This window comes from Verticillium dahliae, genomic scaffold (genome assembly GCF_000150675.1).
Source record: "Verticillium dahliae VdLs.17 supercont1.8 genomic scaffold, whole genome shotgun sequence".
NCBI lineage: Eukaryota > Fungi > Ascomycota > Sordariomycetes > Glomerellales > Plectosphaerellaceae > Verticillium > Verticillium dahliae.
The window spans coordinates 104,615-115,428 of NW_009276927.1; the positions used below are offsets into that span (position 1 = coordinate 104,615).

Sequence of the window (10,814 nt, forward strand, 5' to 3'; positions counted from 1 at the left end):
ATCTGAACAAAGCCCGACGGGGGAGGCGCGTCGTAGAACATTTGTCTCTGCAACCAATTGTTGGCATCTTCAACCATTCGAGTAAGACAAGCAGCGAAAGGGATGGCCTCGGGGATGTGGCGGCAGAGCTAAGTCATCGTCTGAAGACGAGAGCAGCGTGGAGCATGAGGCATGCGCTAACAAAACCTCACTTGGGAAAGAAGGACCGGGTGGTCGTGGTGGTGCAACGAGGGTAAGGTAAGGAGAGAAAGAGCGGGCACGACAGGCAGGTAGAGGCAGGCACGACCAAGCAAGACAACCGGCAGAATGATATGATGAAGCGGCTGCCATGCCAATTGACGCCCCTCTGGCTGCCTGACGATTTTACCCTGCTTTTCATTTTCCCCTCTGCCACTCCGAGCAATTGCGGCTTCTCTCCATTCATCTCACCCAGCTGTCGGAGACCCTCTTCCCAGCCAGCCATCCCATCGTATCCCGCATCCCGCATCCCGCGCCTCGTGCCTCGTGCCTCGTGCAGCTACCTACCTACCTACCTACCTGACCTACGTAGCTAAGGTAAGGTATCTGCCAACAATCTGCCTACCTCCCTCCTGGGGTCCCTTCCCCCCCTTGATCCTACTCATACTCCTCACCTCCCCTCGCTTCTCGACCTCGCGCGCGTTGCCTCTCTCTTGCTCTCTCAATTCCAATCCCAGGCCCTTTCGCTTCTTGCTGTACCTAGCTTCATGGCCTCGCGCTGAACCTGGCGCCTATCCTCCCTCGGAACCTTGCTGTCCACCCATTGTTCAGTGACGACCTATTGCTGTCAGTGTCTCAGAACGCCGACCCCTCCACAATGTCAATGGCCGTGCAAGGAGGGGACCAGCACCAGCTTGTCTATGCTACGGTTCGTTTGTTCCACTGGCCCCGAGTCAACACGCTGCCTCGCACCTCAAGCTCACACGCTGCCTCTCACCCAGCTTCTGCTCAGCGATTCATACCTCCCAGGTAAGCTTGACATACCCAATTCGATCCCCTGATTTGCGCTCATCCTCCCACAGGCGCATTGGTCCTCGCTCATTCCTTGCGCGATGCTGGTACCGCCCATCAGCTGGCCGTCTTGGTCACACTCGACACCGTCTCCGCCGAGGTCATCACACAGCTCAAGGTAACCCCGCTCCACCCACCGTCGCTCTCCGCCCCTTCGAAATCGTTCTCAACTTTGACCTGCGATTGTTTAGACCGTCTACGACCATGTCATCCCCGTGCCTCGTCTGCGCAACGAGCGACCCGCCAACCTGTACCTGATGAACCGCGCCGACCTGCACTCTGCTTTCACCAAGATCAACCTGTGGAAACAAACACAATTCTCGAAAATCGTATACATCGATGCCGATGTTGTCGCATACAGGGCCCCTGATGAACTCTTCAGCATCCCTCACCCTTTTTCTGCCGCGCCCGACATTGGCTGGCCTGACCTTTTCAACTCGGGTGTCATGGTCTTGACGCCCAACATGGGCGACTACTACGCACTTGTTGCTATGGCTGAGAGGGGCATCTCGTTCGACGGTGCCGACCAGGGCCTGCTGAATATGCACTTCGGGAAGAACTACAACCGCATCAGCTTCACGTACAACGTGACCCCCTCCGCTCACTACCAGTATCTTCCAGCCTACCGTCACTTCCAATCCAGCATCAATATGGTCCACTTCATCGGCTCTGACAAACCTTGGTCGAAAGGCCGCGATACGCACAAGGGGGACTCTCCTTTTGATCAAATGTTTGGAAGGTGGTGGGCTGTGTATGACAGACATTACAGAGTCCCCGTAAGTTCGAGCATTGTCACTACACGAGAGCTGTTCAGCTAAACCTCTGTATAGGACCAAGACTCTTTCTCATTGCAACCCCATCATTCGCAGGGCTTACACGTAACATCCCAGCCAACAGTATCACCACTAGTTCAGTACTTCACCAAGGGCGAATATCAGCCGAAGTCTTACCAAACAGTTCCAGCTGGTGAGCAGAAGCACAGTGCATACAACGAGGGCCATGGCACGGTTCACCATGAGAGCCAGGGGCAGGGCTCACATGAAGGTTATTTTCCCCATCGCCATCATGAAACACATGAACGCCATCAAAACCACTGGGAAGACGGATCCTCTCCGACCGAGCCCTTGTCCCGCCTTGCGCCCTCCCCTTCCTCTCACAGTGTGTTGATTGATACTCCTGGAACACACACTGAGGCTCGTCCAGAGCAAAATCTTGCGCCGACGGAACGGGAGCCCCCAGCCCCGCCTGTGACACCCCCCAAGGAGAAGTCAGAGCCACGACCTATTCCCTTGAACACATGGGACGCTCAATGGTAAGTCCACCATGCTGCACATTATGCCGCTTGGCAGGCTATCGTGCTCACTGGAATTTTCAGGCAACCACCGCCTGCCGACTCGCAACCCGAGGCGCTTAATTTTCCACACCAGGTTTATACCATGTCTCAGGACCCTGCTCCGTTTGTCCCTCCCCCGCGCTATCCCAGTCCGCCTAAAGACATGTGGTACGAGGTACCCAAAGAGAAACCTGCTCCGCCTTCACAGAAGCCTCGTGCCATCTTCCCCTGGGAATCAAACCAACCTAGGCCATCGCGAGTGTTCACAGACCTGCCCGCGGAGTCTGAAGCAGAAAAGTCTGAAGCTACGCCAACGGGTGAGCATCAAACGACGATTTCTGGTCAGCGCGATGCTGAATATATAGACACAGAAGCGTCGACAGCGGAACAGAAGAGTGAACCCGTGACTCCTGCCACCCCGACCATCAACGTGATTCCGTCAGACCCCTGGAACACTTTCACGCGGACGAATGCTTGGGATGAAATGCCCGAGATTGAGCGCTACGTCGAAGGGCTACAAAAGCACCGCCGCGTGAAAAGCCAGGGCTCGCCCGGCATCGCCTCGATTAACAGAAAGGCGAAGCAGGAGCGCGGGTTCAGGTTGACCGACTTTCCCAGCGAAGTCGATCGGCCCAGTCTTCCCGTGACACCGGCACCCATCCGCCGACCCAAGTTCTGGGGTGGCGGCGACCCCGGTGCTGGTGACGGTGAGGACGAAGAGGTATTGCCGGTCGCGGAGGGCGTGCCGCTGCAGTCCGCCTGGGTATGTGTGCATGGACAACGCTGGACTCCTGCAGACTGTCTTTGCGATCTCACTAACATGCTTCGGACGTATAAGGATCCGGCAGAACAACTTCAGAAGCTCGCCAAGCAACAGTCTGAAGCGCTGCTGAAGAAACTCGGACAAGGTGATGGAACGGAGGGATTCGGTCGTGAGATTCCCACTCGCTCTCTGCCGTTCGGCTCAGAGGGCGTGGTCTCAAGTGCTCATGACGCACAGCAGTCTAGTGGCGTGGTGCTCAGTCCGCAGCCGGTAAAAGGCGGCACGACTGCAAGTATCATGCGAAGCCTAGGAGCTGAGCAAGATGCCTCGACCACCCGTCGAGATATCAGCACGGAGCCACTTACAACGAGTCCATCGATAGAGGAGCCGTCGTATAGCGGTCCGGGCGCTGCTTGGGAGAAAGGGGAGGACCCGCCGGTAGGGGAGACGCCGTTGCTACCGACTGATGAGGAGCTAGATGTGCTCAATAGCTGAGAAAGAGAGTTAGAGTAGTTGCCGGTGGTTGAAACCATACTGATGTGAACACCTCAGTCTGGTGTCAGCTGCCGACGTGGCTAAGATGATGGAGTGCCATGTACTCACGGCAACGGGATGTATGATAGCAGTGGCTAGGTATTGGCGCAGCCGAGGAAGCCCCGGCAGATGAGGAGGGGCACGAGGTTAGCATAGTGTAGCAATGGCTGATGGGGCGCGGTTTCTGGTGAATGGTGCCCTCGTAATGTCTTTGTGCCGTATCAACCATCTGAAGCAGATGAATTCAGAAGAACTAATGACGAGCGAGCTTAAGTCTGGTTCTCCTCGGTCAGGTATTCTGCGAAACGGCCCTGCTTGATTTTGGCTCAGCAGGACCCCCCTTCCCGATCCTTTGCTTGGAGGGATGAGAGTGAAGCACCTATGTGTATGTTCTGGCTGTTAGTCTCGTCGCGGGCCGCCCACACGCAGTTTATCGCGACAGTCAGCAGCATATGTACGCTCTTTGTGTAAGCTAACGTGACAACATTGACGGAATACGAGGGCAAGCGCCATCCCGACGATTCCAGTGTACCGTGGCATCAAGATCTTCGCTGATTCATCTCATTGGTATACTCAGTACAGGTTTGATAGGTAGGATTGTGGGAAGGGGGGAAGGGGGCCGCTCAATGCCGTGCAAATTTCATTCTCAGTCAGTCATATGCCTGCCCACGCGTACTACGAGGCGTCGCCCTCCTGGTCATCACCCGCGTCCTCGACGGTGACAGCTTTGGCCTTGCCCTTCTCCTCGCCGGCCCTACCAGCGACCACTGGAGGCTGTGTCGATGCCGGCGGCGCGACGGGCTTTTCCCTCGGCTCGTCCGTCGTCGATGTGGTGTCCGAGTGACCATCTCGGGCGGAACTCCTGCTGCGGCCAAAGAGCTGGTTCTCGCCACCCCAGTTGGGCATGACGGGGTTAGGCGCCAGGATCTCGGGTCCGCCGGTCGTCCCGTTGGCAGTAGCTGCGGACGGCACTGCTTCATTCTGATGTGTTGAGCTTGACGGCTCCACAGAGGGCTCACTCTGGGTGTTCTGGGTCGTGGTGGGAACTGGGGCTCCGTCCAGGCGCTGGAGAGGGAGCAGAGACCAGCCCGGAGGTATGGAGACACCTTCGGGCAGGTCCTGGCTACCAGCGTGGATGGGAGCCGACTGCGCTGTAATCCCATGCCGACTAAAGGCATGTGACGGCGTCTGTGAGAACGGCTGCAGTGATGGCAGTGGCTGCTGTGGAACAGAGAAGGTGGGCACGGTGAACCCATACGGCACCTCTTGATTCGGCACTTGTGGTTGTTGCTGCTGCTGTTGCTGTTGTTGACGAAGCCTGTTCAGCTCTGCGAGTAGGAGGTTGCAGAGTTGGAGCTGCTGTTGGTCTTGTTGAAGACTCAAAAGGTTACTCTGGATAGAACGTTCAACTTCACGAAGACGTTCTCGTATCGATCCAACATCGTTACCCAAAACGCCGTAGGGCGCTGATGGAGTGGCAACAGTCGGAGTAATCGGCGTGGCCGGGGCAGGATGACCTGGAGTGGCGCCTCCTTGGCGACCTTGTGCCATGCGCTGCGCTAGTTCCTGTATGTTCTCTCCCCCTTGGGCGAATCCAACACGAAGGTTGCCAAAATTAAACACGCGCGCGCCACCATTCCGAGGAGCAGGCTGGCCAGCAGCAGGCTGCGCTGGAGGTTGTGGGCCGGCATTTTGTCCGTTTGCTGGCAGTGGGCGCTGGCCTTGGGGCTGGGCTTGACCGGCTGGTGCTGGGGCTGCTGGCACACCGAGACCGAGTCGGCCTAGAGCGGCATCCCGGTTCGCCGCTGCAGGAGGAGCATTGATGACAACCGAACGGCGGCAAGTAGGGCAGACCTGTTGACGCTCTAGCCAGCTCTTGAGGCAACCCATGTGAAGGATGTGGCCACATGGCAGCTTTTTGGGTCGGATTCGCTGGAGGGCGCCAGGGTTGCTGGCAGGATCCCAGGGTCTCATCTCCTCTCTGCAAATGATACAAGTATCCTCTCTGGCAATATCTTCTTGCGTGGCGTCGGCGTAATTGTTCATGTCTTCCATCGCCTTGCGGTATTTCCAAAGAGCCGAGCCTCGTTTGATGACGGCGCGCCCAGTCATGAAAAGGTCCCTCATGATATGGATGGGTAGTCCGTAGAAGGAGAAGAGTATGAAGAAGAAGACGATGTAGATCGAGAATTTGGTGCAATCTGTCCATGGTCAGTCACCTGTCTCCGGTGTTCACTTTGTAGGCATGTATTTCATACCAGCGACGAGGTCCAATATAAGAATCCATTGGCCTTTTTCTTCCCAGCCTGGTACCTCGATGTCCATCTCATCAACGTCTTCTTCACGCGGGAGGTCGGACTGGTCGGCGGTAGTCTCCCCATCAGCGCTAAGCTCCTGGGCTCGTTGTCTGATCATGTTCTCTCGGGTCTGTCGGACTTCGCGGCGTCGCTCCTCGAGTAGCGTCTTTGTCTGCTGCTTGACAATGCGACTCTCGAATATGGAGACCAGATATCGGACGCCAGTGCGGGCAGAGCAGGTGGCGAGCACTGCGAACTCGAAGAGGAACATGACCATCATGTCTGGTCGAGCTTGTCGGATCACGGTTCTAATGGTGTAGGCCAGGATCCAGAGGTCGTAGACGAGACTGAGCAGCAGAGACAAGCTGAGGCGCGTGTGGAAAAGGCCCGGATTTGCCGGCGGCTGTTGCTCAAGGATCTCAACTCGTCCGTCTCCAATCCAGCCCCAAACCTTGCCCGTAATCAACGCGGTGAACATGACAAGAAACCAGGCTCCTATCTCGTCTCTGAAGATGGTCATCGCAAGGCAGGTTTCAGTGATGGCAAACCATGCTCGTTCGGATAACTGCTCGACTTCGGTCTGGCGGAGGGGTCCGTAGAAAATGCGTTGTAGGCCGTAGACGGTGGTGCCATAGATGAGATAGACAAAGTTGATGAGGATCTAGTCAGAATGTATTAGAATATCTGGATATGCCAGCCATGACATGCGCCGCTAGTTTGAGAATAGGGCTCGTAGAATGCTTTCGTGGCGACTCACCAGGAGACAGAAGTTACTCTGAGCCAGATAGACCATGGCAGAGTAGAAATTCGCTCGCTGTTGGAAAGCTGAGACGACAACCGCAGTCGCCAGAGTCGTCGAGACCTGTCGTCGTCAGTTTCACCCATTCAGTCTTGCGTGTCGAGTTGATCATGCTTTACTGACCCCGGCATACCACACGAGCCGCATCGCTGGAGGATGCGGAATTGGTCGCGCTGCGTGAATTTCCTGGAAAAGGAGTTTGGGAGTTGTAGAAAGGGCGTCAAGTGCCCATTATACTGCAAATGAACAAGCGCGGGCTGGCGTGTGTCTCTGGGCCAAGCCGAACTATGATGGCGATGATGACCTGTTGGCAGCTCGTTGGTGGTTGAAGCCACGTTAGGATTCGGGAAGCTACACTGAGACGTGGCTGCCATTGGTGGAAGCTTGGGTGGATGACGCAGCAGGTACCACGATAAGGCCACGTGACTGGGTTTCCAGCGGCGGCCATGGCGGGGGTCGGGGGGTTGTTCGCCGACTCTCCGACCAACCTCACTTGCTCTCACGAAGTATCGAACAACATGAGATGAGCCCATTGATTACCGATGTGTCACTTGCAACATTTTTCAATAAACTCATAAATTCCCAGTCTTCACCACTTCGTTTTTCGATGTCCAATTTTCTAGTAAAGTGATCACTTGCAGGACGTGAATGACATCATAAGTCAGTTCATTGATTCCTAGCTCACCGAGGGGTGAACGATCTGCAAAAGCGCGTTGGGCTTCATTGCCAATAGAACACTGCCAATTTACTGAAAGTATTCACAGCATTGCCGAAGAGCTTGTGGATATTGAGCTCAGCACATAGGCCGTACCGCGAATATTCAACAGCATCGACCATGAACTCAATCATCACGCCAGCCTTTTTATCTTCTATCCGTAAATCGCGATCTCTCCCCCGTAACTCGTGGTACTTCATCACAGCCACCACGTTATCTATACTGAACAGGCCAGACGAAATTCCGAAAGTATTCAATGATGCTATTGGAGGTGCAGCTAGTCTGGCCGATGGACCTCCATCTGTGGATGAGCAGCTCATCATCGCAAGACGCATGCGTGAGGCTCTCGTCAAGGCATCCGCTGTCGGAGGCCTTCCAAAGGTAACCTTTGCTTCGCTCTTCCAGTATCTTGTCCCGTTGACAGGTCCTCATCACAGACCATCAATGCTCTCATGGCCATGAAGGCGGTAACGCCATCTCATCTGCTGGATGACCCGGGAGACACCTCACCCACAACACGACGGCATGACGTAGAGAAAGACTCGGTAGAAATCTTGGAACGTGGCGAAATGTTCTGGGACAGGATATACGGGAAGATATCGCGAAGAATCATGAGTCAAATGGAGAGGTGTGGCACCGAGGATTTGGCTGTCACTGCCCGTCTCATGTACGGCCATATTCTCAGTAACACCCAGATACTGTCTGCGCCGGAGACTTCGTTCGTCTTGATCGCTGGCCTGATACCCCAAGACGTATGGACTTCAGTACCCAGAACCAAGAATATGTATGCTGAGTCCACGTTCACAGGTCAACCCACAGCTCAAGGGTCATCTCAGAGGCGCGCTGAATGCAGGTGCCTCCAAGGACGAGGTCACCGCTGTACGGGATCTCGTAATACGGATTTGCGAGGCAGCAGGCATGCAGAAGCTTGATGCTTCAGCACCAGGAGGTTGGGGATGGAGGGGAGAGATAGCAGATGTATAACAGTCCCATCAGTCACATCGCCTGTTGGAAGATGCGCCTTCCCTCTGGCTGTTGCACGCTTTCGTAGTCACTTCATATTTCAAGCCTAATAGTTCGGCATCTATAGCAAGGAGTTCAACACAATACATTGCCTGTTGTCCTGTATAATTCTATAGAAATCTATATGCTCTTTGCTCCCAGATGCTCGAGGTTGCCGATTTTGATATGATGTATTCTATCAGCGTTGAGGGCTGCCTGAACAGATCTCGTACCCGATGTCTTTGCTTTTCTCACGACGATGCGGTCTGGCTTGATAGAGTGACACCCATTCGCACCTTGCTACAGCAATGGTAGTCAAGTTCGCAGCGGGCCTTAGGCCCTTGCCGGGAGATGCGCCTAGTTTCTGTATCAACCCACAGGGCTTGCATCGATCGACTACGGCTCATTCAAAACCTGTGCCAGCAATAGGATATCCTTCACTGAAGGCTGTCGATCACAACCGTTTCGCGGTCGGATCGCCTCGATTCCGACCGGCTGTAGGACGATATCAGCCACCAGGAGAATAATCCCCGGCATAGTCCCCAAGGACCAATGTCCCAGTACTTGGACTGGCAGCTGTCGAGGGGGGCGCGTCGATGAATAGACAAACGGGTGGACCGGGGAGCCCATCGGCACCGATCACGGATCGCCCATGCAAGAATAGTCGTCGACGATCCGCACATCACAATCGTAACCGGTGAGCCCTGCCAACCGAGTCTTGCACCGCTCATCATTTCCGTAGATGGTCAAGACAACAGGCGTGCCAAGCGGGAGGATTTCTCCCAGCAGCGAGATCTCAAGGCAGAACGCTGTCCGAGCGCCACGAACCAAGGTTTTGGCTGCGCGCGGTGCGTTGAGAAACGATGCTTGTTGACCGGCGGGGCAGGAGAGTTTGCTCCCAGTCCCGGTCTGCACGGCAGGTTTGTCTACGAGACTGCCCAGCCCAGAGTCCTTCGGATGCGAGACGAGGCAACACGGACTTCGTCGTACTCGTCCATGCCATCCGGTCCAGCCAGCAGTGAGCGAGTGAGTGAGGACATGCCATCAAGAAACCACACCCCCCACCCTCCATTCCCCTCAACCCCTCCCAGGAGGCATGGGTTGCACAGCACGCCCCAAGACAACACGCATCTCTGAGGCCGGGAAAAAAAGCAATGACTGTCTCGCGTAACCCCGAAGGAGGAGGGGATGAAAGCCAACCCCCTACCGAGGCCTTGTCTCTGCAGAGAAACGAAACAAGTAGCGAGGAGCAGACATGGAAAGTTGATACATTACGATGCGGGTCTTGTCCAATCAGGTGGTCATGTCGACTCTGGACGCGATGTAGTTCCTCGCAGGCTGGGCTCGGGGACTACAGGGGTGGGCTAGAGGGCGATCGCTGCAAAGTGGTCGCCGACCACCTGCAGATGTGCAATTTCGGATACGGAGTCTCCCGGACGGGGGGAGAGGGGGGGGGGAGGAGGGACGCGACCCTAACGTCTGAGCGACCGTTCATCCCCAATTCCGTCCAGCCTCTTCGGCAAGGCCAACAACGTCGGCGACCTTGTATCATCGTGACGTATCCACCGCCCAATGACCGACACTGCGATGATATGCATTAGACTGATGGTTTACTCAACGAGCGTATCTTCGTCCACCCAAGCGCACATGTTCGTGAGTTGACGAGTCGTCGTCTTCGTGATAGAGTCACTGGCAACGGGTCGGGATCCCGGTGGCCTCTGTGTGTAGCACGAACGAGGTGGTTGGCGTCTCGTAACAGGACCAGCTGTCTGCCATACCACCCTCGCGTGCATGTCTGTTCTCGTGACCCAAGGAGCTATTCCCAAATATTGGATGCCACCGGAACCAGGATCCTAGAAGGAAAAAAAAACGATGACGGGGGAAGGAAAAAGAGGAAGGGGGGGGGATGGGGGGCAATCTGCCTTGCCATCTCATACTTTCCGCGATCTCTCTCCCGTCAATATGCCCACCAAACGACACCTCCAACAGTGGGCCTGAAGGGGGAGGCAGCCCTGTCCTGCCAGCCTGCCTCGCCCATGCCCTGCTCACTGCCATGCCTTCGCCATGGGATGATGCCCCTCAACTTTTGTTTCGAACAGCCGGATGGGCTGGCGTTGCGGGTGCGGCGGGCTTGACCGTAAATCTGGGTGCAGCGACACGTGGAACTGGGCCAGGCCTAGAGCGATTTAGGAGAAAGCAACCGCATAGCGTTGTATTCGACGAGACTAGCTCACATGGCCTGGGCGGAGTGGCGCGCATCGAAACCCACTGTGTTGGGTCTCGGAATCGCAGGCATCCAACTCAGTCATCACCTACCTTGCCTCCTGTAGGTACCTGTACAG

The 10,814-nt window shown here is 55.7% G+C and overlaps 4 protein-coding genes across 4 annotated transcripts; 3 read left to right on the forward strand and 1 right to left on the reverse strand.

Annotated features, from left to right (window-relative positions):
* Positions 1-427: 427 nt before the first annotated feature.
* VDAG_04598 (glycogenin-1) lies at positions 428-3,620 on the forward strand (the record flags this gene model as incomplete). Its single annotated transcript, XM_009654202.1, has 8 exons — positions 428-659; positions 818-886; positions 960-987; positions 1,041-1,147; positions 1,221-1,805; positions 1,860-2,341; positions 2,405-3,125; positions 3,201-3,620. The coding sequence occupies exons 2-8, from the start codon at positions 836-838 to the stop codon at positions 3,618-3,620; spliced, it is 2,394 nt and encodes a 797-aa protein (XP_009652497.1). The 5' UTR covers positions 428-659; positions 818-835.
* A 714-nt stretch (positions 3,621-4,334) lies between these two features.
* Positions 4,335-6,902, reverse strand: VDAG_04599 (E3 ubiquitin-protein ligase HRD1; the record flags this gene model as incomplete). Its single annotated transcript, XM_009654203.1, has 4 exons — positions 4,335-5,860; positions 5,918-6,617; positions 6,714-6,818; positions 6,879-6,902. The coding sequence occupies 4 exons, from the start codon at positions 6,900-6,902 to the stop codon at positions 4,335-4,337; spliced, it is 2,355 nt and encodes a 784-aa protein (XP_009652498.1).
* A 358-nt stretch (positions 6,903-7,260) lies between these two features.
* On the forward strand, positions 7,261-8,597 carry VDAG_04600 (uncharacterized protein). The gene is made up of 3 exons (XM_009654204.1): positions 7,261-7,851; positions 7,908-8,222; positions 8,278-8,597. Exons 1-3 carry the CDS (start codon positions 7,591-7,593, stop codon positions 8,452-8,454), a joined length of 753 nt encoding a protein of 250 aa, XP_009652499.1. The 5' UTR covers positions 7,261-7,590; the 3' UTR covers positions 8,455-8,597.
* A 617-nt stretch (positions 8,598-9,214) lies between these two features.
* VDAG_04601 (uncharacterized protein) lies at positions 9,215-9,609 on the forward strand (the record flags this gene model as incomplete). Its single annotated transcript, XM_009654205.1, has 2 exons — positions 9,215-9,320; positions 9,359-9,609. The coding sequence occupies 2 exons, from the start codon at positions 9,215-9,217 to the stop codon at positions 9,607-9,609; spliced, it is 357 nt and encodes a 118-aa protein (XP_009652500.1).
* Between the last annotated feature and the right edge of the window lie 1,205 nt (positions 9,610-10,814).